The sequence below is a fragment of the Camelus bactrianus genome, chromosome 2 (genome assembly GCF_048773025.1).
Source record: "Camelus bactrianus isolate YW-2024 breed Bactrian camel chromosome 2, ASM4877302v1, whole genome shotgun sequence".
Lineage (NCBI taxonomy): Eukaryota > Metazoa > Chordata > Mammalia > Artiodactyla > Camelidae > Camelus > Camelus bactrianus.
The window spans coordinates 35,535,036-35,557,512 of record NC_133540.1 but is presented as its reverse complement, the minus strand read 5'-3'; the positions used below and the strand labels follow the sequence as shown (position 1 = coordinate 35,557,512).

Here is a 22,477-nt window from a genome sequence, read left to right as displayed (position 1 = left end):
CTCCTTTAGTTGTTTCCTGCCTTCTTGGTTTTTGCTTGTTTGTTTGTTCAGTGCTGTGTCTTTAGAAGAAGAATGATTGACACAAAGTAGGGGCTCAATAACTATTTGATGAATGTGTTAGTGAATGAAAGAACCAGGACTAAACTCCAGTTATGTTCCTTATCGTGTGTCATGTTGGGCAAATGACTTAACTTCTCTGAGTTTTACTTTCTTCATTTGTGAAATGAGGCTGATGATAATGATGCCTGCCTTACGTTTCTCAAAGGCTGTTGGTGAGATACCAATGTAATAGGTGATGTTTTGAGTCTTTACTATTCCCCATGCACAATATAAAATTTAATCTTCACAATAATAATAGGAGGTATGTTCTATGATCATCTCCATTTTGCTGATTTGGGGGGTAAAAAAGAATTTAGGTCTTGCAGCATCTTGAAGTCACCTAGAGAGTAAATGAGAGCTAGGATTAGGACCCATCTAGTTGTGAGCGCATCAGTGATTAACTTGCAACCCTGGGCGTGTGTCTCCTCATTCTGTGCCTCTACTTAGTGAAAATAACCCCAGGTAGGAATCTTGCAGGTTTGTTTTGGACAGTCTTTATCAGTTGGAGAATATTTCAATGTTTTTTTGTTTTAAGAATTTATGTTGAATTTTGTCAAATATTTTTTCCATCTACAAAGGCAACTGTATGACTTTTCTCTTTTAATCTGTTAGTGTAGTGAATACACTAATAAACTTCCTGATGTTGACCATCTTTTCAAGAATAAACCTACCTATTCAATTTTATTCTGTTAACATTCTGCTCGGTGAAATTTGTTAAAATTATATTTTGGAAACTAGCATCTATGTTTATATAAGAGATTACTATAAAATTTTCGTTCCATATCATTAGATAGTTTTGATATCAGATTTTGGTGCCCATGAATTAGAATAATCCTGTATTATCATAAGGATTTGTAAATTCTCTGAATGTCTGGTAAAAACCTTCATAAAGAAATCAAAAATGCATGTATTTTGACTAATATTTAATTAGGTTTTCATCATCCTCGTGAATCCATTTTGATAACTTTCTTAGAAAGTCAACGTTCAAATTGACTTTCATGCACATATAAATTTATAAAAATTATACTAATAGTGGCCCCTTTTGCATTTTAATATATATATAATTTGGCACTTTCTTTCCTTTTTAGTTTTGATCAGATTTGTTTTTCAAAGATCCATCTCTTAGTTTCACTAATTTCCTTTTTCTGACTTTATTAACTTCTGTTTTTATCTTTAGTAAAACTTTATTCTATTTTATTTTTTAAAGATTATTTTATAGATTCTTGAGGTTAATGCATAACAAAATATTTCAATCTAATTATTTTCTATGAAAGTCTATAAAATTCTCTATGACTATGCTCTTGCCATAATATGTTTTTTAATAGTGTTATTTTTAAGTTGATTTTTCTCTTTTATACCAGCATTATTTAAAAGGATAATTTTACACTTACAAGTGGATAGATTTTTTTAATTTTTATTATTAATATTTAATTCAATATTAATTGATATTACTTTAATTCAATATTGTTTAAGTCAATAATCCAATAATATTGATATTAATTTGGGACTACAAAATATGGCAGGTGTGATTTCAGATTTTTGTAACTTTCTGAGATGTTATTTTAGTTTTAGCACATAGACATTTTAGATCTATGTTATAAACAACCTTTTGTGAATATTCTGTGTGTTTATTTTCTATGTGCCATTTTCTGTAGGGTAGAATGTTTTTATCTATCTATAGCTAACCTAATATACATATGTGCTACACAAAACATTGTTCATTGTGCTTTAAAATTTAACACAGGCAGTGGTGTGATGGCATCACCTCTAATTGGCTTATGAGAGCCAGTGGTTAAATATTCCTGCATTTTGTGAACTAGTTGTTAAACCATGGTGGCTTGAAATCAGTATGGTGGGGTATTTACATGACAGAAATTGGCAAATGCTACAAGACAATGTTGTTGTGCTGTTGTTTTTTGAGAAGCAGCTAACTTGCATACCCAGAACACAGCCCTACTCATTTTTGCTTATGTTTAAATCTGTGAGCAATGTTTAAAAATCTTTAATAACTTCTTGTTTTTTTCTATTAGATTCTTCTCTATATATTTGGAAGCTATATGGTTAGAAGCATAAAGGTTCATGGTTGTCATGTTCTCTTGTAGGTTGTAACTTTTATCCATGTGCATTATCCTTATATTGCTTAGAATTTTAATTGAACTTTTCTCAAATTCTAATTATCTGGTATTATTATTCCTATACTCATATTCACTTAGTGTGCCTTTTTTTGTACTTTCATTTTCAAGCTTTTTTTTACCATTTTATTTTTTGTTCCATTTTTTATAAATGGTATATTTAAAAATCTGTCTTTTGGCCTCTCTATTTTTAAAACCCAATCTAAGTGTTTTTCAGTAAGCAAATATAGTTTTTATCACAGTCTTTGCACGTGTGGCTGAATGTACTTGCGTGTTTAGATTTACTACTGCTATATTACTTTTTAATGTGTGCTTTTTACTGTGATTTCTGTAATTTTCTTCTTTTATACCTACCACTGCCTTCTGTTTTCTGCTTAAGTTTTCTTTGCCACATTTTATTTTATATTTTGGTTTGGAAATTATGATATATCTAGGTTGTTTTCTTTCCTGTCATGAACTTTTCTCTTGATTTGTCCAGTTAATCATCATGAATGTCACATATTCATCAAATGAAATAACAATCTTGGCATGAGTTTACTTCCTCTTCTTCTTTTCCCAGAACATTTCCCACATAGAGTCCCCACCTGTGACCGTCCTTCCACATTGCTATTTAGAAAAGGACATACTAGGTCAGGAGTTGCCTGGTGTTGAGGTTGGGAATAAGGTGACTGTAAAGGGAAGTGAGAGAAATTTTTGTGATTGTAGGTATGTTTTCTGTCACTCCATCATGTTTTGACAACTGTCAAAATTCTGCATATCATACCTAAAATGTGTATATTTTATTACCTTGAAATTATACCTCCATAAAATTGATTTTAGAAGTGCAGTGGGGAATGTCAAAAAGAACCAGAAATCATTAGCAAGATGTAGAGAAGGCCCATTAAAGGTTGCATCTCAAAAAAGTATAATGGCACATTTTTTCCAGTAATATTTTGTAGCTTGGAATTTGAAATTGGCAAAATAAAAGTAGCAGGAAGATGAAATGTGGAGGAAACTTCAGTCCCTTAGCTATTTAGGATGGTATTGCAGTGGCCACCTGGGACGCCTGCTGGAGGGAGAGGCAAGTACAGGTAAGAAGCTGATAATTGTGAGAATGAGGACCATATAGTTGTAAACAAATGAAGAATAAAATCCAACAAACGTGTAATGTGTGTTTGTTATGTACCTCATATACTTTTATGCTTTGGAGGTACAGCAATAAATAAGATAAATAAGGTTTCTAACCAGAAGAATCTCACATTTTTGCAAAACAAATAAATGAATGAGAAAAACAACAGACTTAAAAAATGTTATCATTAGTTATTTATACCCAAGTATAAATATTACATATTTTATGCTCCATAGTTTTTTATATCCCACATCTTTCTTTTTTCTTGGGTAAGTTTTCATTTTCCTGGAATGCATTTTCACATTATTTCACATTCTGTGGATCTTAAATTTGCTAAGGTCTAGTATGTTCTTTGTCCTCTCTCTCAAATACTAATAGCTTTCCAGGTTCAACCTCATTTTCCCTTAAGACTTTGAGGATTAGTTCTGTTGTCTTATAAGTAAGTACCATGATCAGATTCATTCTGATTCTTATCCTTATTAATTTGTTTTTACTCCATGGGTGCTAGCTAATAGCCTGTTTTTCTTTATCTTAGCATTAGGAAATTTCATTTTAAATTATCATATTTTCATTTTATTTTTGTTATGCCCTTTCAGTATGACAAAGTGGGGTTTTTTTCCAACTTTGTGAAATTTTCTTTTATCATTTTTGTGATTATTTTTTCCTGCTCTTTTTGCTCTTTCTGGAGTTCCTTTTTGATACTATGTTGGAATTTCTATCCCTATCTCATAATTTCCAACTCTTTGTCCTTTTGTACTATGGTTTGGGAGAATTTCTTCACTTTCACCAATGTTTTTGAATGAAGTATTTTTGAAAACTAAGCTAGAGGAACAGATCTCTTGACTATTCCTGGACATTAGGTTCAGTATCCTATCTGGACTGCTCTGAGGAAGCTATTCATTATCCCTGCCCTAGAGAATTGTACCAGTTAGCCTTTTTCAAAAACACACAAAATACTTTGCAACAACATTCACACCAAATGGTTTAAAATAAAAGCATGTGAACATATTGTTACATAGAACTGAGATCCAAGGGTGGTAAGAGCATCAACTATATATGCTGTCTAGCTACATATATGCATCATCCTTGTCTATCTTAGATGATAAACTACCTCAGGTGTTTCTGTATTTGTTTTTGGTAAATACCAGCTGTTTAATGAATACCTTTTGAGTTGTCATGGTAACTAAGATATCCAAACTTTATCTCTGCCTTTGTCCTTGGCAGTATAGATATTTAAATGGTTATGATTTGCTTTGGATTAATTTCAATGTAGTTAGGCAATTTGTCTTATTTTAAGTATTCCCAAGAACTTTAAAGTATTTTATTTAAAATATATATGTACATAATGTATAGACCTTATATGAAATAGTATTTTTTAAATACTAAGACACATCTTATCTAGTCATTGAATTTTTGTTTTGATAAACCATTGAGATTTACAGGCCCTAATAACATGTTGTGTGGTCTTATAAGAGAATTTTATACCAACTTAAGATCTTATTTTTGTATGCATTAATTTTTTAAAATCACAGTAGTAACCCATGGTAACATAGTTCATATTGGATTTTTTTTAGCCTTAATATTGAACCCAGATTGTGTTTCATGAAATTTCTTATTTTAAAATTCCATATTATGGGTGTCAGTTGAAAACAGCTTGAAAACAATTACTGAAAAATTGACGGTACACTTAAATGACAGGATGATTTAAGACATTAAAGATACCACTTTCTCAGCTGTTTGAACTGGGACTGATTAAGGGTTCCATAGGTATCCAGGGTTGGCAAACTGTAGCCTATGGTCAAATCCATCAACTGTCTGTTTTGATACATAAAGTTGTATTGGAATATGGCCATACCCATTCATTCACGCATTGTCTGTGGCCGTTTACACGTTATAATGGTAGAGTTAAGTAGCTGTAACAGAGACTGCAAGACTTAAAGAGCCTGAAATTTATTATCTGGCCCTTTACGGAAGATGTTTACTGATCCCTGCTTTATACGATGGTGATAGTTTTGTCCGCTCTTACCAACAACTACTTTCACTCTGTCATCAATGACTCACTTTTCCCTGAATACACACTACATGTGTTTGTGTATGCCCTTGCTCAGGCTCTTTCCTCCACCTAGAATGTTGTTTCTTTCCTTACTCTTGTGTCTAAAATCTATCCATTTTTCAAAGTATGATTCCAATAACACTTCCTTTATGAAGTCCTATAGTAAAAAAAGAAAATTGAATTTTCTGGATACCTCTCCCTTACACTTCCTTACACAGACTCTGAAATCCTTTGCCTCTCTTGATTGTGCTTGCTTGGCAACACAACTATGATTCTCTACCTGTTCCAGGTCTACCTGTTCTTTGTCCATAGTAATGTGGCCAGAGGAAACACACACAAACATGTTGACAGATCTTACTTTCTGACCGTTCATGCCCATGAACTTCCTACAGGCCAGGCTCTTCTAAAATACTTCCATCTGTTCACTCTCCTACGTACCTCATACCTCGATGGCTATTTCACATATTCTCCTGTCTTCCACCTGTAACACCTCCTCCCCAGTCTCATTCTCTGCTGATGACCTTTTTGTCCTGATCGACTGAGAAAATCAGAGCAATGTCAAGAACATACACCAGGACATCTGTCTACCTCTCAGCCCTTATATCTGTCCTTACACTCAGCCTTCCTTCTCATGACAATAGATGATAAATTTCCACCCCACTTGAGCATGAAATCCTCTTGGTGTTCTGAGCACTCAGTTTCAGTGTGCAGGGCTGGAGTTCCCCCATCAACAGCAAGCAATTCTCAGACACCAGCAGGCTTTCCAAGAATTCAACTCAATTCTTTTTTTTTTTTAAGTACCATATTTTTATTGAAGTTATTGATACATTTTTACTTACTAATGTGCTTCAATGCCTTAACTTTTATTTTTTATTTTTTTTATAAACAATTTTTTAAAATTTTTTTTTAGGCAAATCTTTTTTTTTGAGTTATAGTCATTTTATAATGTTGTGTCAAATTCCAGTGTAGAGCACAATTTTTCAGTTACACATGAACATACATGCATTCATTGTCACATTCTCTTTTGCTGTGAGCCACCACAAGATCCTGTATATATTTCTCTGTGCTACACAGTACAATCTTGTTTATCTTTTCTACATTTTGAAATCCCAGTCTGTCCCTTCCCATCCCCTGTCCCCCTGGCAAACACAAGTTTATATTCTGTGTCTATGAATCTGCTTCTGTTTTGTATTTTTTTTTTTAGATTCCGCATATGAGCGATCTCATATGGTGTTTTTCTTTCTCTTTCTAGCTTACCAACTCAATTCTGACACTATCTAACCAGAGAGTCAAGTTCCATAGGTTGAGAGCTCAGTCCTCCCCCACCTCTTACCTTCAGCTGCCAGTCAAAAGTCCAGGTTGTTACCTGTACTTCAGACCAACTGGCTATGAATCAGAGGTTCCAACATCCCCCGTTTATTGATTTATTATAAAAGCTATTACTCAGCCAGATGGAAGAGATGTATAAGGCAAGATATGAGGCAGGGGGTGCAGAACATCCATGCCCTCTCCAGGCACACCACTCTCCCACACCTCCACATGTTCCCCAAACCTGGGCGCTCTCCGAACTCTGACCTTCTAGGGGCATGATGGATTAAATCATTGATCATTGGTGATTTTTTGAACTCAACCTCCAATTCCTCTTTCCTCCCTTGAGGTGAGGGGCACAGGTTGGACTGAACATTTCAACCGTTTAATACATGGTTGTTTCTCCTAGAACCAGTCCCCATCCTTGGGTGAGGTCCAAAAGTCACCTCATTAACATAATAACAGACACCTGTATCGCTGTCATAACTTAGGGAATTCCAAGAGTTTTAGGAGCCAAGTGCCAGCAATGAAGATGAAGACCAAATACATACTTTATTATAAATCATAATATCACAGATACCATCACTAAATATGGCTTTGGAATCTAACCAGTTCAAGAACATAGTGTAGTGGGAAGGGCTTGGACTTTAATCAGACAGGCCTGGTCTCACGTCCTGGCTGTCTTATCCTCACTGTGGGGCCTGGGCAGCTCACCAAATGCTGCTAACCCTTGGCCATAGGATTGTTCTGAGCATTAAATGTGAAACATGTTAAGTGACTGATAGAGTCCCCGTGGAAAAGTAAGTGCTCAAAACATATTAAATCCCTCTCTTTCCCCTCACTAGTCCACTTGTGTTTTTAACGGATCATCTTTACTCTGGATTGTATTGTAGGAAGTACTCTGGATGGATGGCTGCTGGAAACCCATTGCCCTAGCCAGCTCTTCTTCAATACTTAAGGAGTTACCCTGCCATTGAGTAATGAGAATTTCGGTAAGAAAAAATTAGATGAAGATGGTATGTGGACTTTTCTTAAAAGGTCCCTTGTATCTCAGAGATTTTGCAACAAGTTAGGAGGCTCTTCTCTGAAGCTCTTGAAATGTCACAGATGTCAGTTCACCTGTGGATTGTTCTTATTTTGAAAATAAATAAAATAGGTTTTTAAAGTCTCTTAACACCCTGCTGTGCTCTTCATGTTCTGGTAGATGTATTATTTCACGTATCTCATCCTATTTTGTTGTTTAAATGCTTATTTACTCAGTAGGTTGTGTAGTCTCTGAAGACGAGGCCTGGGTATGTGTGATTCATCCATTCAGTGTAGACTTCATGAGTCACAGGTTCTTAGTGGTTAAGTGGTTAAATCCATGCTGCTCTCTCAAACTATAAAGGCCTTGACAGCTTGAAAGAGGCAGGCAGAAGTATCGAAACTCTGGGAAGGGCTAAGATAAGTGACTTTCCTAAATCACTCAGAAAAATTATTATATATTGGCTTTTAGGATGGCATAGAGTCTTTAGTTCGTTCCATTTCTATCCAGTTTTTCTTTAAATTATATTAATATATAATTTTCATATCGTTGCATGAAATTACTAGATAACTAGTACACCTGTATTAGTAATTCATGTTATTAATCTGTGCTGTATGAAATAGTTTGGACAATTAAAAAGGAAAGAAGGATGAGAAGGAGGTTAAGGATGATAGGAGCAAATTAAGTGATGATATCAGCATATATGTAAATTAGTAAATATGTATATTTTCTTTAAATTATTGTCATTGAAATGCATCTGGAGAAATATGTTTTAAAGAATTTTGCACATAAGAGACAGAGCTGAAGGTGTGGAAGAAAGGAAAAAAGATACTCTAATTTCATTAATTCTGATAAGGAATATTCATTCTGAAACTATGATACATTTACATTTTGGAACCTAAACAATATGATAAAGTCTTATTTTAAATCTCATTTTTTTAACTAAAAAAATGTAACCACTTTGTCTGTGATTATATTTTTCAGAAACCGTATTTGAGAAGTTCTTCTATCCATTGCTACTTGTGTTTACTTCTGAACAGTCATTTTTTAACTGAGGCTGGCATTCATGTCTTCATTTTGGGGTAATTTTATCTTTCAGCATAAGTAACATCATGTTCATGGCCATGATCATTGTTCTTCAATATCTTCTCTGCTAAATTTGTTTATGTTCCATTTGCTTAAATCCTTAGGTACTCAGTATTTGGGGTGTGAGAGGGGTCAGATTATGGGGACCCAGGGGAGGTTGAGTAAACATCACACAGAGCATTTCTATATTCTTGTAATATTCCAAATGAGTGTTATATCCTGCAAATACATTAGACCTCTTGGTATATAACTGAACTTGAAAGTACACTCTGTTACATCCTGTAGGATTTTCACAGCAGTAAAACAATAGGTCTTTAGGGCTCAACCACATTCCTTTTTTATCTGTTCCTGACACTGACTTCTGTCCTCTGAGCCCGATCCTAGTTCAGTTTAAAACATGTCCTTCGTTCTTTGGACCTTTTGTCTTTCCTCTTAATAAACATTCATATTTTTCCATGCCTGTTAACTTTTTTCTTCTCTGTTAGATGCAACTAATACACTGCGCTCAGTGGGCCCAAAGCACCCAACCTGTAGTTATGTAGTCTCACTCTCAGTTCTGTTTTACTCTGCTAATGCCTTCGTGCTGTGGAGAGCCAGAGACTTGTGCAGGGAAACCCTCCTAGCGAGGAAGATCAGCGTTGGCTCTCGTGCTTCTGTACGGGATCTGCCAGGAAGGGACTGTTTTTCCTGAAGCTCTAAAAATTATTCCACTGACACTTGGTCAGTGTAAGTGTCTTTTGTTCGGATACTAACTTTCTGTTTTACCAAGATGAGTAAGTTGTATGATCTAGTTACAGGGCCAGATTAGGCTCAAGTCCGTAATATTTATGGGGAAAGCACTACCGGGAGCCTGGAAGGGGCATATTGAACCGACTGTAAAGAGCATTTATTGTCAGAATCATTACATAAGAAAGATTATTGCTTATTTTGAGGTTATTACCCATTCATTAGACTTAAAAGTCTGATGGGAATTGTACTTAAAGGAGTAATTTGTGCAAAAACATTTACTAAGTACTGCCACACTCTCAGCACTGTTTTTATCTCACTGTGATAAACTGCACCAGGTTATGTAGAAGTGATCCCTCCAAATTAGGCCTTTCTCTAATCTGGGTTGGTCGTGAGGCTGGCCTGCCGCATCAAAGCTGTCCGGCGTGTTCGGTGTTCATCCTCACCTACAAGGCTGTTGAGTGCACACAGGGGAGGACGGTGCTCGTTTTATCACTTGTCAGAATAAAAAAAGTCTCCTGTGTATTCATCAGGACAGTATTGTGTTCATTCACGATGCTCTGCTCTTTGATTTCTCTTTCAGCTGTATCAGTGCGGGTCTTCCTAAAACAGAAGCAAACTGGCAGTATGTAATAAGTGATCTGAAAAGAATCGAAAATCTTATTCAAGTGAGTACTCATTTTTCCATAAAATATCTGGTGTAATTGCTATGGAGTATGTGCCTCCCCGTATCTTGCCGTCAGTCTTAGTGAAGTCTCCCTTGGAACAATAATCTTTTTGTAGAATCTGTGAGCCTCAAATGAAATCTTTTACTTAGAATTTTCAGATCGTAATTATCTTTAAAACTCAATTTATGAGTGCCCAGCATGGCGAGCTCTCTGTCCCCACAGGCCAGGGAGACTCCCTGCTCCTGCTAGAGAAACCAGATGGCTTGGTTGTGCTTGTAGGGAGAATGGGGTGACCCAGGAGAGGGCTTTCTGCTCTGTGGGTTAGGAACCCCTCTCCCACCTGGAGACACCAGCTGGCCTGGCAGAAAGTGCGGAGAGGAGAGAACAGGGGCCACGTTATTGTGTGGGTGACACAATGGGACCAGTGGGAGTCCTGGGGGCAGCAGGTGAACCGAGCCTTCCAAATTAACGTCACGAAGATTCTGAAAACCAAACCGTCGTTGGACTCGCAGGCATACAAACATAGGTCAGAGCCCGTGCCAAGGTGCTAAGCCTGCCCAGGGTGGCCACATGCTAAAAGAGAAGATTCAAATAGGACCGGGGTCTCCTAACATAATATCCCAAATACCGGAATACAGTGGAAAATCACTTTTCATATCAAGAAGCAGGAAAAAAATCACAACTTCAAGGAGAAGAGACTCTGAAACAGGCTCTGAAACTGAGATGGATCAGATGCTGGAATTATTTGACAAGGATTTTAAAGCAGCCATCAGGAAGATGTGCCAGCAAGCAATTACGAATACAACTGGAAAGCAAAATAGAAAGTCTTAGCAAAGAAATACAATATGTAAAAGGAACCGAATGGAAATTACAGAACTAAAAAAGACAATCACTGAAATATAAAACAAACTGAAGAGGCTCATTAGAATGATTATGACAGAGGAAAGACAGTCAGCTTGAGGATAGAACAAGGGAGAAAAAACAGACTGAAAAAAAAGTACATAAAGCCTCAGGGATCTTTGGGACAATAAAAGCTCCAGCATTCCTAGCATTAGCATCCCAGAAGGAGAGGAGGAAAAGAATACAAATAAAAGACAGAGAGGCTGGCCAAATTGAGAACAAAATGCAAACCAACTTTATGCTGCCTACAAGGAATTCATTTCAAAATATATAATGACAAAGGTTGGTTGAAAAGAAGAGAGAAGAATGTGCCATGTTGTATTAGTACCCCCCCCCCAAATTCATGCCCACCAAGAACCTCAGAATGGGATCTTATTTGGAAATGGGTGTCTTTGCAAATATAATTGGTCAAGGTGAGCTTATACTGGGGTAGGGGGGGTTGGGCCTAAATCTAATGACTAGTGTCCTCATAAGAAGAGGACAGGACACACGGGCACTCACAGGGAAGAAGGGCCTGTGGAAACGGACGCAGCTACAAGCCAACGAAGGCCAGGCATCACCAGGGGCTGCAGGGGGTTTGAGAGACCTAAGGAAGGACAGTTCTCTAGAGCCTCCAGAGGGAGTGGGCCCAGGTGACTCCTTGGCTTTGAACTGTAGGAGAATAGACTGTAGTTGTCTGAAGACACCCACTTTGGGATCCTTTGCTACAGTGGCTCTAGGAAGCTGAGACACACAGACACGATAATTTTGAAAATCAGAAGTGGCTCTATTCATAGCCGATCATGTCGACTTCACAGCAAATAAAATTATTAGAGTCCAAAGGGACATTACGTCATGGTAAAAGATGAATCCACCAGGAAAACATAAATGATCTTAAATGCGTACCCACCACACAGCAGCGCCTCAAATGCAGGAAGCAAAAACTAGTAAGACTGAAAGGAGAAACAGGTGAATCCACAAATACAGTTGAGGACTTTACCACCTCCTCAGTAATGAATAGAACTACCAGCCAGAAAATCAGAAAGGGTGTAGAAGCACTGGACAACACAATCCATCAACAGTGTCTAATTTCCATAGATAACACTTCACCAACAACAGTGAATAAATGCTTTTTCAGGTGTCTTTCATCAAGACTGGACAGATCTTGGGCCATAAAACAAACTCCAACAAATTTATGAGTACTGAAATCATGCAGAACATGTTATTTAATCACAGTGGAATCAAAGAAAAGTCAAATTGCATAAATGCAACAGGAAAATCTCCAAATACTTGCAAATTAAGTGATACCCTTATAAATATTCCCTAGGAAAAGAGTAAGTCTCAAAGGATATTTTAAAAAATACATAGAACTGAATGAAAATGAAAAAACAACATATGAAGATTTGTGGGATTTAGCTAAAGCTTTGCTGAGTGGGAAGTTTATAAAATGAAATGGCTACATTAGAAAAGAGAGAAGATCTCAGATCACCAATCTAAGTTATTGCCTCAAGAAACTGGAAGAAGAAGAGCCAAATAAACCCAAAACTTGCAGAAGGAAGGAAGCAATAAAGATAAGAATAAAAATTAATGAAATTGAAATCAAGAAAACAATAGAGAGAAATCAATGAAACATAAAGCTCATTATTTGGGGAAAAAAATCAATAAAGTTGATAAACCTCTAGCAAACCTGACTCAGACAGAAGAGATGACACGTGCCATTAATATCAGGACTGAAATTGAGGTCTGTGACTCCAGAACTTACAACCATTAAAAGGATGATAAAGAAAATCTACGAACAACTTTACTCTTGTAAATTTGATAATTTAGAGGAAATGGAGCAATTCCTCAAAAACCAGAAACTACCAAAATGTAACACAGATGAAGTAGATAATCCAAAAACTCCTATAATCACTAAAGACCTTGAATCCACCATATTATAAACTCCCAAGAAAGAATCTTCAGGACAGCTGGTTTCACTGGAGCATTCTACCAAACATTTAAAGAAGAGTTAACATGAGTTTCACACATTCTCTTTTAAAAACAGAAGAATAGAGAACACTTTCCAACTCATTGTTGGAGGCAGGTGTTACCCTGAAGGTAAAAGCCAGAGAAAGACAGGACCAAAAAAGAAAGCTACAAATACCGCTAATGAACTTAGATGAAGAAATTCTCCACAACATTAGCAAATCAAATCCACCAGTGCACTGAAAGAATTATACACCATGAACAAGTGGATTTTGTTCCAGGTGTGCAAGACCTGTTCAGTATTTGAAAGTCAATCAATGTAATCCACCAAATCTACAGGCTGAAGTAGGTAATCATATGAGCATATCAATTATGCAGAAAAAACATTTTAAATATGCAGCATCTATTCATACTAAAATTTCTCAGCAAACAAGGGCTAGAGGGGAACTTCTTCGGCTTGATATTGAGGATGCACAAAAAACCTAGAGCTGACATCATACTTAATGGGAAAAGACTGAATGCTTTTCCCCTAAAATTGGAAACAAGGCAAGGATGCCTTCTCTCATCACCCTTATTCAACATACTATTGGAACTTTAGCTCAATTGGCAAGGCAAGAAAAAAGAAATAAAAGGCTTAAGGCAAGAAAAATAAATCATAGGTATGCAGATTAGAAAGGAAGAAATTATAAATCACCTTAAGTGTTTTTTGGGAGAAGGTACCAATAAATGGTTATATTTTACTTAAAGAATGAAAATTAAAACCATGATGACATATCACAGTGCACCTATAAAAATATTTAAAATGAAAGGTATCAGTAATACCAAATGCTGGCAAGGATGTGGAGGAACTGAATCACTTATGTATTGCTGGTGAGAATGTAAAATTGTACGGCTGCTCTAAATAGTTTGGCTGTTTCTTACAATACAAAGCATGCATTTGACATATGATCTAACAGTTGCACTCTTGAACATTTATATCAGAGAAATGAAAACTTGTATTCACACAAAAACATGCCCATGAATGTTCATAGAACTTTATTTATAATAACTAAAAACTAGAAATAACTCACATGTCCTCCAACAGTGAAGCTTGGGTACATTATATCACACAATCATACTGAGCAATAATAAGGAACAAATTACTGATACTCACAACAAGTTGTAGGGATCTCCGCAGTGTTGTGCTGTGTGGACAAAAAACCAGTCTGGATTAAACAAAACTGTAGTATGTCCATAAAATGGTGTATTACTCAGTGATAAAAAGGAATGAGCTATTTAGCCATGAAAAGATTTGGAGGAACCTTGAAAGCATATCGCTAGGTGAAAGAAGCCAATCAAAAAAGGCTACATACTCTGTGATTCCAACTGTATGACCTTCTGAAAATCATTAGTGGTTTCCAGGTGTAAGGGGAGGGGGAAGGGAGAAAAGATGAAGCACAGGTGATTTTTTTAGGGCAGTGAAACTGTTCCGTATGTTACTATGATGGTCGATGCATGTCATTACACATTTGTTAAAAAATGTGCATGTTCAACACCAAGAGTGAACCCTAATGTAATCTATAGACTTTAGTTGAAAATGTATCAATATTAACTTATCATTTGTGATAGATGTCCCATACTAAAGCAAGATATTAATAATAAGGGAAACCTGAAGCGGGGGCAAGGGGACGTTGGGAACTTTCTGTACTTTCTGCTCGTGTTCTGTAAACCTACAATTACTTAAAAGTAGTCTATTTTTTCAAAAAGCCAGTTTTGCAAGGTTACATACTGTATGATTCCTTTTATAGAACATTCTCAGAATGATATCATAGGGATGGAGAGCAGAGAAGTGGTTGCCAGGGATTAGAAGGATGAGGGGTAGGGGGGAGTGTTTCAGGAGGAAGGTGATTTGGGGGATGAAAGTGTAGCAAGAGGATTCTTATGGGATGGGACTGTTCTGTATCTTAACTGTGGGAGTGGTTACATGGATTTACACATCTGATGAAATTGTGTAGAGCTATACACGCACGCGTGCACACACACACTAGTGATGTAAAATGGTGAAATCTGAACAAAGTGGGTGGGTCATATCCATGTCAGTTTCCCGGTTGTGATGTTGCACTGTGTTATGCAGGACATCATTACTAGGGCAGATGGTGAAGGAGTACACAGGACCTCTCTGTATTTTCTTTTATATTTCCATATGAATCTAAATTATCCCAAAATAAGGAATTCAATTTAAAAAGCATAATTGAATGTTTTCAGTGGGTTGTTGTTACTGCATCTATAGCAAAGCATAGTTTTTCATATTACCTAATTTTGTTCCCTTTCAGTCTATACATATGGATGCCACTTTATATACTGAAAGTGATGCTCATGTGAGTATAGTTTATTTTCAATATTGTTATTATTTTCCAGTGTTCAAAAGCATAAGAAGTATATTTTCTTAAGTTTACTGAAATAGTGTAGTTTTTAAATCTAACTTTTGGTGTGTTCTTACCACATACGGTCAAGGAATTTTATATGTAATTATTGAGGTTATGGGACATGGGGACAAAGAGCTACGTAGATGCTGTTTTCATTATAGCATCATTGCCAAATCAAAAATATAAAAAAGCTTTTTCCATCAGTGTCAAACAAAATGTATACATCTCTGTGATGCAATTAGATCACGATGCAATTAAATGCAAGAATCAAGTTAACTCATTCAGTTTAAAAGTATTCAACATATCGGTTGTTTCCAGTGCTGTAGCATATTACTTTTAATCATATTTTCTACAAATTACTTGAATGCACTCATGCTCTACATTTTGCCTGAATTTCTACAATTGTCAGAAAAGGGTTTTGACTGGTTAGTCTCTATGTGAGAAAAGAAACAAACAAGACCAACAGAAACTACCCGAATTCAAAAATGATCTTGAATTTGTTTCATTAATATGCTGACATTGCCTAAAGCATGCAGGATTTCAGTCCTATTGCTAGTCCTTTCCTTCTGGATTAGTTACTAAAGACCAAGGAACAAATCCCTGACTTCTTCACCTCTTGGAAAACAAACTTTATGTTGTGTGCATTCAGGACAGAGTCCTTGCTCTGTTACTCCTCAGTTAGAATTTCTCTTAAATAGAAGGTTTTGCTCTACCAAGACTTTCTGAGCATTGGAAAGAAGCCACAGCCAGAAATTAGAAAAAAACAGATATCCATCATCCACTTAGACAGTGCTGCTCCACGTCGAAAGTGTCTCCCTCTTTTGGCGTCAACATGTCTTCCACTTTTTCTTTGCATTTTCTTCAAAGTAGAAAGCAATCAATTAACCACCAACACTCACAACCCTGAGACTGCTTTTCTGCAAGAAGATAACTTTGCAACGTGTGGGTCATAGAAAGAAGCTGAGCTTGAAATTTAGATGTAAACCCTGACTCAGCCACTTCCTAGCTTTGTTACCTTGGAAGACACTAAATATTTCTGAGCCCCAGTTTTATGATTTATTTTACTGTATTTATTTCTTATTTAATTACCGACATGGGGACGGTATTCACCCTTTCAGTCTGGAGCAGCTCCTGTGGGGGGGAAGGAGTGTTGCCACAGCCAGGCACGTGGGTGTGTTCCTTCCTCCATTCATTCAGTGAGCACTCGCTAAGCGCCTGTGGAGTCTCAGACACTGTGCACGCACCGCGTTGAGAACAGAAAATCAGACACGTCCTGGTTAAATCCCCACATGCTCATTAAGTGCTTCTTTTAAGTTTAGAGTTTTTGTTAATCATTGTGGAAGAGTATTTTTGTGGTAAAATGTCCCTTTCTGATAGGGCCAACCTGTGCCATACTTCTGCTTTGATATTTCCAAGAAATTTCTTGGAATCACGTTCGCCTCTGGCACTTTGGAATTTGCAGGGGTCGTATGATTAGCAGCTACCACTTAAAAAATGTTAACGATACAATCAGAGTCTAAAAAATTCTTCCTTATGGGCCATCTATGTTAATATTTTGAGAGTCTCGGGCCAGTACTGTCACCCTTTGACACAGAGGAAATGTGCTTAGTGAGGAAAAAGTGGCCTATTATTTCCATGTTTTCTAGTTTTGTGCTCTTTCTTCTGCACAATATCACCATCCTTCCCCATTGTTTTGTTAATCAGTTTTTGGTTTTGATTTTGATATCAAAGCTCAAAGAGAAAACGAAATATCAAGCTGCTTCCTGTATAAAACTTCTTAAAGGTGCTATGTTTCTTCCTAAAATAGTTTGATTGACTTTTTTAAAAAATCAAAACTGCATCTGTGTGAAACTGAATAACGGGGAAATAATCTTTTTTTTTCAAAATAGTTCTTTGTGACTCTGTTTTTAGCCCAGTTGCAAAGTAACAGCGATGAAGTGCTTTCTCCTGGAGTTACACGTTATTTCGCAGGAGTCCAGGGATATGGACATTACTGACACAGTAGAAAACCTTCTCATCCTCGCAAACAGCAGTTTGTCTTCTATAGAGGTGAGTTATGCCAACATTGTACAGAGCCCCGTTGGATGTTCTTGGCCTGATTGGGAGAAATCATTAGCTGGGTGTAACAGACAGGGAGACCCTCTGAAGAGGCACTCGGGTGAGGGGGTTAATTCCAGCCAAGTGGCATCCAAAAGTGGCACCATCTCTTGCGTGCCCACACTCCTGGACTTTTTTTGATTGATTTATCTGTTCAACACACTTTGCCTGCCTGCTCTGGGCTGTGTGCCGCGGTGCTGGAACGACAGGGGTGAACCAGACGGTCAGGTGACTGATCTCAAGGGGTTGATCGCCAGGTGCAGTGGGGGGACGTCAGTTACACCATCACTGAGCATCCACAGTTGCTGGGGTGTTACTCTGAGCCACACCCTGGTCTTCCAGGTGATTTGTGGAACTCTCACAATAAATCTGTGACTGAGTTATTGTTTCTGTTTTAAGGTTGAAGAGATTGGGGCACTGGGAGCTTGAATGTCTTCCTCCAATTCACACAGCTAGTAAAATGAGGAGCCAGGGGTCTCCCAGCCATTTCATTCCAGAGTCTGTCTTCTTATATACTGAGAAGGTACATGCTGCAAAAGGATAATAATGAAAATAGGAGTAATTGGAGATAATTTGGGCCATCTCAGGCAACATGAACAGTCTAGGGCTCCAGGCACGCAAATATGAGGGACCCCCCGGCAGGAGGGACCCCCCGGCAGGTGGGGCATCAGTGTATAAAGGCCCTGAGACTGGAGGATCATGGCTTTCGTGGCAAAACACTAGTGGCCAAAGCAAAGTGGACAGAAAATGTTTTACAAACAAAGAAGGCATCATAATAATTCATTAACAAGTCCTTAGGCTGCACTGAAGGCCCTCAGGATAACAGAAGTGAAAAAAACCACACGTGGTTCCAGCTCCTACAAAAGGAAGAAGCATGTAGAAACCAATCAATAAGCAAATGAATAATAAGCCAGGTATTTATTAAGTCCAGTGGCCAAAGAAAGAGGCAGGTAAGGGGGCTGGGGCGCTACTGTAGAGAAGGTTTACCTACTAAGCTCACATTTAGCGAAGACGTGAGGGAACAAGCCTTCAGGATGGGGGGGGACGTCGTCCAGGCAGAGACCCAACTGAGAGAGCAGAGCCTCTGAGCTGGTGTGGCTGGACACCTGGGTTTCCCTGAAAATGCCAGGCTGCTTTGGGTCTTTGCTTAAACGTCACCTTGTCAGTGATGTCACCTCTTCACAGTTGCAGTCCCACCCCCTCATCAGCATGTCCTGTCCCCTTCTCTGCACATCTCACTGTCTGACATGCTACATATTTTACCTGATGGACATTGTCTACCTTTTCCTAATAGAATGTCGGCTTCAAAGGGGCAGGTATTTGGGGTTCTTTATAGCACCGTTTTCAAACTCCCAGAATAATGCTGGCATATACTCAATACTTGATCTATTTCTGAAATGAATGGATTAATGTTCAAAATACTCTTGGGATATGTTATCTCTCTGTGACTGAAAGACTGAGCCATGCAACAGATAACTCATGGCAGTGTCAGTAATGGGGGGCTCTTAGTGAGCATTTTCATAGTCATCCTCATCATGACATATTGTGACACATGCAGCAGAAGGATGGGCAGGACTGCACAGTCAGAAGACCTGGACACGGGGAATTTCACCAATTATGTCAACTGAGATGAGTCATTTGACATCTCTGCCTTCCATTCTGACATGATTATTGCCAGGATCAAATAGGACAGCATTATATGGAATATGCCAGTGCCTGGCATGGAGTACATGCTTGATAAATCTTGGTGAATCTGAATTTCAAACACTTAACGGATGGAAAATCTAATTTTGATTTTTGCTGGTACAGCTTTCATGGTTCAGATGATCTCTGGAAAATTTATTTTTGATGACTGTATTTGGAATATTCAAGTTATCCATGAAACTGTGTTTGGATTACAGCAATTTGTGGTATTCACCCAAATAGTTCAGTTCAACCAATAATGAGTGGGTGAATATATGTGCCAAGCCTTATGCTAACTGCTAGGGAAGCAAAAATACATAGCTTTGCACTCTTGGAAAAGCCTAGAGAATAGTGGTATGGAAAGCATAAAACTCCATAATATCAATATAATGCGTGATGCAACATGAGAGAGAGTCTAAACAAAGGCTTCTGAGAATGTAGAGACAGGACATTTAGTCCAGCCCTGGGAGCTCCCAGGTTCAGAAGAGCCTTCCTAATGGAGACAGCACCTGAGTAATCTTAAGCGTGAGTAGGAATAGCTAAACTAGAAGTGTGGAGCAGGCAGAGAGAAAGACAAAGGCAGTGAGGCATCTAATAGCCTGATGTGTGCATGGGGGCTACAGTCATGAGCCCAGAGTTCCCAAAGCATAACTGTTGAGGTAGTGGGAAAGGTGAAGGAGGCAGGTAAGGCACAACGCAAGCCTGTGTGCAGTGCAGGGAGGCATGGACTTCATGCTGGGGTAGGTGACCAGAACCCACTGAAGGGCTCTAAGCAGGAAGTTCACGGTCTGATAGACATGCTTATTTTTTTTCAATGTCCTGAATCCACTCTAGGGAAAATCAGCCAGTACCAAATCTCCCAGTTCTCTTTCCCCTAGTTCTTCCTAATATGATATTAATTTGCCAAAATTTCTGTGGCTCAAGACCTCACCCTATGGTTCAAATGATGTAATATTCACAGGAAAGGCATATTTTAGTCTTTCCAATCTCATCTTTTCTTTTTACTTGGCAGCATAAAACTGAATTGGGATGCAAAGAATGTGAGGAGCTGGAGGAAAAAAACATTCACGAATTTTTGAAGAGTTTTGTACATATTGTGCAAATGTTCATCAACCCTTCTTGATTGCGGCTGATCCTTTTCAGCATTTCTATTATTAACAAGCATCTTCCCACTGCTTAGAGGCAACAAAACACTCAGCGTTTCCAATATGCTGCCAAAACAAGCTCTTCTAGCAAGAAAACGATCGAGAGTTTGGATCAGGACTCTTAGAAATGAAGGCAGAAAGATGGCATTGCGTAACCTGACGTCTATGAACTGTCTTTGGACTTACTTTGTTCATATGTTTAATTTATTATTAAAGTTGTACATATTTGTAGCATAATGTAAAATGTTGAATAAAACTGTGTACATATTTTATCCTTTGAAATTGCAGTGATATTTTTACCTCTTGTAAGAAAGTAGGGAGTGTTTGGTTTAAGGGTGATAGTCAAATTATTTAACAACCAGTGGGGCTGGGCACCAGTACTGTAGGTAAAGTGTATGCCCCAGGCGGTGTGGAACAGCGCCTACCAGCCTTCCTTTGCTTCTCCGTTTGGCGTAGCACTTGGAGGAAGAATTGACTACCAGCAAGAAAGGAGCTACTAGGTGTGAAATTTAGTTACTGATACGTAAAGCACTTGTTACGAAAGAGAATTTGCAAGTACCTGACATAGAATATGCATCAATCAGGCCATCTTAGGTGGCATTGGCAATAATAAACCTTCACTGATAGACGGAATTGTGGATCAAAAAGTAATGGTTGCAATCATGTTTATATTTCATGCTTTCCCAAGTACAAGTATTTTATTTTTCAACATTGTTTTTGCCGTGTTTCTATAATAATAATTTTTAAAATCTGCTGATCAGTTAGAGAAGAGCTAACATGATCTGGCATAAAATCATTGTTTTTACTTTTTTTAATATACTGTCTAAAATTTGCAAGCTCTCTTTTTAATGGAAGTGACCAAAATGAAATACTCTCATCTCATCACAAATTTTTTTCACTCAGCTCACTTCTGGCAGTCTTTGCTGAGAGACCTGTAGGGTAGGAATTGATTTCCTAAGAATTCAGTTTCTCTCCATGTCACTGTACAAACGATTCCTCTCTTGACACATTCTTTAATAGTCCGGTGCCCCATCCATGCTCGCGTATCTCATCCCTCTAGTCAATGTGTGCTTAAGGTTTTGTTTCAAGATAGTTTTAGAGAAATTTGTATTCCATTTGACTTCCAAAGAGTCATGTGTTAGCTCTCAGTCGATTGCCTGATCTCAATACAGTCCAATAGTATTTGGCAGCTGTTGGAATTATGGCAGTTTTATAAAAGAATTTCATCTGAAATGGATTTTTTGACAATGCAGTTGTTTTGTTTATTGTATCAGAAAGTATTAAGCAGAAGTTTTAGAAGTTAAAATACAGATTTTTTGATAAATAATTTATGAGAGGGCAAATGATTGTAATATGTCAAGGAAATTTTACTATATGCATTAAACCCAAATACATTACAGGAATTCTGTTTTTACTTTAGCCTTTCTTGAAGTAAATAATAATGCTCAAAATATGATAGTCTATTTCTCTGAGATAAAAAAAATAGTCTAGAGGTAATGATGGCGTTTGTAAAACACAGTCATGATCATGCCTCCACTCTTTTCTTTTGTTTCTTGTGATACAGCATTTTGGTTTGAGACTTAGATGAAGATAGGAAGTGTGCTTATCAAATTTATAGATTATGCAAAATATGTAACAGAATGAAGATTTACAATTCCCTCAGACTCGAAGGAAATGCCGGTGTAACAAGACGAAAATCGGTAAGGATACACAGAGAGTTCTGTACTTGGACCACCATAATGAACTGCACAAGGGAAGAATAAGGAAGATGCAGCTGGATTCAGCAAAAAAAGATTTTAGGATATTTATGCACCAGTAAATGCATCAGTATAAGTTGACGGTTTGATGTGACTATTAAAAAGGCAATTGCAATTGTTGGCTACTTTAAAATAAATTTATTACCTAGGTCAGTATTTTTTAAGTGTGGCTGATGGCATCAAAATCACCTGGAAATTTTTTGGGTTTTTTTGATTTTTACAGTTTTATTGTGAAACAGTTGGCATACATCGCTGTGTAAGTTTAAGACACACAGCAGGAGGTTTGATTTACTTATATTGTGAAATGATTACCACAGTAGGTTTAGCTAAGATCATCTCATA

The 22,477-nt window shown here is 37.4% G+C and overlaps 1 protein-coding gene across 6 annotated transcripts in view; it reads left to right on the top strand.

The window, feature by feature from the left end:
• IL15 (interleukin 15) overlaps positions 1–20,660 on the top strand; it is a 70,006-nt gene extending 49,346 nt beyond the window's left edge. For 5 of the 6 annotated variants that reach the window (XM_010954603.3, XM_045516416.2, XM_074378172.1 and 2 more), the window contains 6 exons: positions 7,594–7,692; positions 8,709–8,806; positions 10,120–10,204; positions 15,361–15,405; positions 17,365–17,502; positions 20,246–20,660. In XM_010954603.3, the coding sequence (XP_010952905.2) occupies positions 7,681–7,692; positions 8,709–8,806; positions 10,120–10,204; positions 15,361–15,405; positions 17,365–17,502; positions 20,246–20,356 (489 nt within the window). In that variant the 5' untranslated portion in view covers positions 7,594–7,680 and the 3' untranslated portion in view covers positions 20,357–20,660. Of the gene's footprint in view, positions 1–2,760; positions 3,302–7,593; positions 7,693–8,708; positions 8,807–10,119; positions 10,205–15,360; positions 15,406–17,364; positions 17,503–20,245 lie in introns of those variants that run through there. The other variant, XM_074378191.1, reaches the window with a different exon arrangement.
• Positions 20,661–22,477: the final 1,817 nt, after the last annotated feature.